At 31.7% G+C, this 4,892-nt stretch overlaps 1 protein-coding gene across 1 annotated transcript; it reads right to left on the bottom strand.

Moving 5' to 3' along the window:
* Positions 1-965: 965 nt before the first annotated feature.
* Positions 966-4,615, bottom strand: MCPH1 (Microcephalin). The gene is made up of 5 exons (XM_018456938.1): positions 4,591-4,615; positions 2,512-4,503; positions 1,702-2,382; positions 1,363-1,600; positions 966-1,272 (listed from the first exon to the last, which is right to left on the bottom strand). Exons 2-5 carry the CDS (start codon positions 4,497-4,499, stop codon positions 1,000-1,002), a joined length of 3,180 nt encoding a protein of 1,059 aa, XP_018312440.1. The 5' UTR covers positions 4,500-4,503; positions 4,591-4,615; the 3' UTR covers positions 966-999.
* Positions 4,616-4,892: the final 277 nt, after the last annotated feature.

The raw sequence follows: 4,892 nt of genomic DNA, 5'->3' as shown, positions 1-4,892 counted from the left end.
TACCTAGGTTTATTATATAAGTGGACATATAACCTCTATAGAATACTCCTGTAATATTAAAAAAATATTTATGATATTTTCGAAATATTATAATATTATTTTAATTTTTTTTTTAATAATATTCATGTAACATTTTAGGAACATTTTGCGCTTATAGGGACAATGTAAAATGAGATATATTGGGGATGATAGATGTTTAGAAGTAATAAAATTTTAAGCAAGATTATGTAAAGAACTGTAATTATAACGTATTTTTTTGTTATTTGTACATATATTATTAAATAATTGTAAAATATATATAATGTATGATTTATAGTGACAAAGGTAAATATTATATATCTAGAAAAAATATTTAAAATTATAGCTTACTCTCATTGATAAACTGAAATCTCGCTTTATATAATTCCTTTATAAATTAAATTATTTATATCAGGGATGCACCGGATCATAAAATTATCGAATATTGGATACCCAGTACGGCAATTGTTCGACCATATATTTCCTTAGATATCCAGTCGGATATCTGATACAGGACTTCCAAAAAAAGGGAAGAGGATTAAGCAGAGTAAAATTTTCTCTACGCAAATTCTTTTAAAAATAAAATTTCAGCCGGATATATTACCGGATACTAATAATATCCAGCTATCCGACCGGATAGTCAAAAGTACCAAATAATACCGAGTACTCGGATATCCCTAATTTATCTACTCTTTACACATAAAGAGCTATAAATAAACTATAATGTAAAAAAAAATAACTTAATTTTTTATATATGAACTTCTTTCATATAAATTTTTCAATAATTATATAAATAAATGAATAATAGTAGTAATACTAATTGTAAGTATATTGTGAAAGTATAATATAAATAATATTTTTCACGTGATCTCTGTAAACTATTGGACAAAAAATAATTATTTAATATACTAAAATCTTTTATACTATAATATAGTCATATAAATCTTCAATTTGTATGATATTTGGACAAGTACTTTCAGTCTACTTTGCGTTATTCCATTGGTAAAGCTTAGTCAATTGTGGTTCACCCGTTGTAATAGAATCTATAACCCAGGTTTCCTTTAGACCATTTGTGCCAATAATAATTTTAGCAAGCTTGGTATTCTCGGTAATGTGTCCGCCTGCTGTCTTTATAAGTTCCTTAAGCGTATTACACGGTACGGTCGTTTTGTGCTCGACGTATATGAATCCACATGCGCCGAACAATTCTGGGATATACGAAGGTCCAAATAATTGCCTGTCTTTCCGATTTTCCTGTAAAACACACAAAAGAATATTTATGTTATATAATATGCGAGTAGATTTGCATTGTATTCTACATTTATCATGTATACATTGTCTTACCTGTACAGCTTTAGAGAAATGTTTCATCTCAAACGTCTCTGGGTTCAGCCATCTATTGTTTTCCAACGATTTCAGAACCCACTCTAAAGTAACGAGCCAACAGCCTCTTATTATACCTCGGAGAAGATTCACCGTACGCACACCTGTACTCACAACATGAGTCGTCCGTCTTGACACATTCAATTCTAACTCTGCCGCACCAAGTGATTTGACGATACTCTTTATCAAACTTTTATCCCTATACACGAAATATAGAATATTACAATTTATACATGAAAATTATTTCGATTTGAAAATAAGGATTAAAAGCGCTTAAAGATAAGGTATGATGATTATTACTCTTTTGATAATCCAGTTGTTACGATGATGATCTTTTGGGACTTGTATCTGTTCCATTGAGTAGATGTTGTGCGACATTTTACAAAATCATCTAAGGAATCTCTACTTCCTAATGAATTATCTCCTTTATTTTGTCTATTCCTTTGTAATATATTCAAGACATTTTCGTCGGCAAATTTCTTAATAAAAATCTTCTTGCTAATAACCTTTTTCGGTTTTCGCGTTTTCTCCTCTTTTTTCTTATTTTCAAGTATATCGCAATCACTGTCTGACTGCATTTGTTTGCTTGAGGTATCGTGCATGATATTATTTGTATTCTTGGAATATATTGATTTTCTTTTTGGAGGCTTTGTCTTCATCCTTTTGTTTCGTTTTGTAGACGTCGATTCCTCAGGTATACACTTCCTTTCCTCTATTGGGCTAATTGAATATTGAGAAATTTGAGTAAGTGGCAATAATTTTCTTCTGTTCTTTTTCACTGGAATACATTTCGTGTTTTGTATAAGTATATTTTCGCCTGTTTTGGACTTTGTTTCATCAGGCGTACCTTTGACGACCGTCAATTGATTTTGGGTACCAAAAGGATTCTGGCTAGGTGTATCTTCCAAAATAACTGAGTTAACTTCTGTTGTTTTTTGCATTTCAATCGACATATGCATTTCATTTGAAACTTTTGAATGCCTAACAACATAAAAAATATTAATTAATAATAGTATTAATTTATTAAATAACACTATGTAAATCGTATAGTAATAATATTTCAAAGTATAATATGTTTAACATGATTTGTATGTACATTTATATACTTACAAAGCAAATGACTCAGTTTTATCATCTTTCTCTTCATTTTCTAATGAATTTAAATTGCTGCCACATGTGACTGTATCATCCAAATGTTGCGTTTTATATTTTAATTGTGATCTGAACAAAACCGAGCGGCTTATCGGATATGGAGTTCCCTCCACATAATTATCTCCACTGTTACTTGAGCGTCTTTTGTCCTCATTCTTCATTGTAGAAACTTTTGATTTATCTTTGTGAGAAATCTTATTTCTCATAGAGACATTTCTTAATCTCTCAATTAAACTGATGTTTTCTAAAGAGTCTATATCATTCATTTCTTTATTTCCAGTTGATGAACATTCCGTATCCATACTAGAATGATCTTTATCACTCTTATCGCTGCTTCTTCTTCGCCGTGTTTTGCACATAGAATCTATCGATGTATTCATTTGCAACGAAGTTCGATTCGTATTTGTGCTTTCGCGTTGGTCATTCAAAACTACTGATTCTTTATTATTAATAGCTTGGAAATTTTGATTGGTATTGTCTGTTCTGTGATTTCTTGGTTTCTGAATGTTCCTTACTTTGGTAGCTTCAGTCACTGCATCCAATGAAGTATTTACATTTAAAGATGATCGAATCATGTTATTGCTATTAGACAGAGACATCGTACAGCATTTTTCATTTTGAAATTTAGCTTTACTGTCGTGCTCATGTGCTTGCAGTATTTCACTTCCAGTAATTTTGTTTACAAAATGTCCAGCATCTTCTAGTCTCGAACTAATTCCTGTTTTATTTCGCTCTATACTTTCTTTTTTATTTTTCTCTTCCTTACTATTTTCGTTATAGTTATTCATATATGAATTCCTGTTTTGTACAGATATGCGTTTTTCGCTCGTATGAATGCCTCCATGAACTTCTGTCATCTCCATTGACATTACTTTAGTCATTGTATGTGTGGCACCAGATGCCTCCACATCATTGTTAATTCCTTTTTCACCTGTTGCATTATCCTCGATGAAAGTAGAGCAAACAACAGGTGTATCGAAATTCTGAACGGAATATACGGTCGAGAATGTATTGTTCAGGTTTTCATTATTTTGGGAATGCAACTTAGATCCCTTGACCAAACTAAGTCTTTTGTTACTGCCGCTTAATATAGGACTACCGCTTTGAGTTGCTTGTCTTAGAGAAAATAATGGAAAGTTTTTCTTCAGAACAACATTTTCAATAATTCTACATTTTGTTTGCTCTTCTACCTGCTTATCCTCAACAAACAATCGTCTTTGAGTTAATTTAGATTTATCTATACTTCTCTCAAGACTTCTCCATCCATCATTATTCGTTGGTGTAGTAACAATATTGAAGTGTTGATCCTCTCTTTGTTGATCGTTCATATTGTGAGTATATTGTTGATGTTCCTTGGCTGCCTTCTCTTTCAGATCAGTCATGTCCAGCATGACTGTTTCGTTTCCAGTGTTTGGATTATGAATACTGCTTGCAAAACAATTTTCCTTATTTCTCAATACCTTTGTAATTTTCACGGAGAGCTCGTTATCTCTGTCAAATATCTGTTGAGTTTTAGTTAAGATTGCATCCTTCAAACGGTTGCAATTTGTTTCGAGGTAGCGTTCTTTGGTACTTACGTCTTCCAGATTTATTGTAAGACGTTTCAGCTGTATTCCTTTCTTGATTCGAATGGAATTATCACTGTTTTTATCTACAGCACACTTATCTGTACCGTTCATGGCTCGCATATCTTTGTTGTCAAAATCAGATTGGCGATTCTTCTCATACGTACTTTTCTTTCTTGACAATCTTTTGGTAGTTCGCGCCGTATCCACTCTTCTTTCGTCATTTTCAATCTCTGTTCTCCGGAGAGATCCATTGCCAGAATCTGTTAAATTCTCGCTGTAACTCAAATTGACTCTCAGAGAACTACGTCGATAATTGAAACTATCATCTTCATCAGACATGTCCGACGCAAATGTCTTTCTTTTATTGAAACTCATCATTAACCTGCGTATCATATAAATTATAGGAACATTATATTACATTTATATTCGCTTTAATTTACGTTATTATACATAATTATTACGTACTTACGTTAAGAACGTAACAAGTCAAAGAGATTTACGCTATTATTATTATTAGATTACGCTATTCAAACGTTCTAAGAAATACTTTCACATATCATTAAATTTTCTTTTATAAACAATGAATATTACTTATTACCACAAATAACTACTTTTATCATTGTTATTCAAAATATTAATTAATCTTTACTTCGAAGTAACTTTACTTTGTTTTCGTATTTGCAGGATCGCGGCCATGTTGGCGTCGCCATAAACAAAAAAGTATAGACTGTCCATGGTGGAATTAGAAAGGTGAACCAACGCGCATAAGGC

Source organism: Mycetomoellerius zeteki, unplaced genomic scaffold (assembly GCF_001594055.1).
Source record: "Mycetomoellerius zeteki isolate Tzet28-1 unplaced genomic scaffold, Tzet1.0 scaffold612, whole genome shotgun sequence".
In the NCBI taxonomy this organism is placed as follows: domain Eukaryota; kingdom Metazoa; phylum Arthropoda; class Insecta; order Hymenoptera; family Formicidae; genus Mycetomoellerius; species Mycetomoellerius zeteki.
Note: the sequence above shows the minus strand (reverse complement) of the source record. Positions and strands in the feature narration are given on the sequence as shown.

Excerpts from the sequence above, each read along its gene's own strand:
- MCPH1 (XM_018456938.1), bottom strand. The coding sequence starts at position 4,499 with ATGATGAGTTTCAATAAAAGAAAGACATTTGCGTCGGACATGTCTGAT. Across the intron at positions 2,383-2,511 it reads AAAACTGAGTCATTTGCTTT|GCATTCAAAAGTTTCAAATG; the intron begins GTAAGTATATAA and ends TTATGTTGTTAG. Across the intron at positions 1,273-1,362 it reads ATTTCTCTAAAGCTGTACAG|GAAAATCGGAAAGACAGGCA; the intron begins GTAAGACAATGT and ends TGTGTTTTACAG.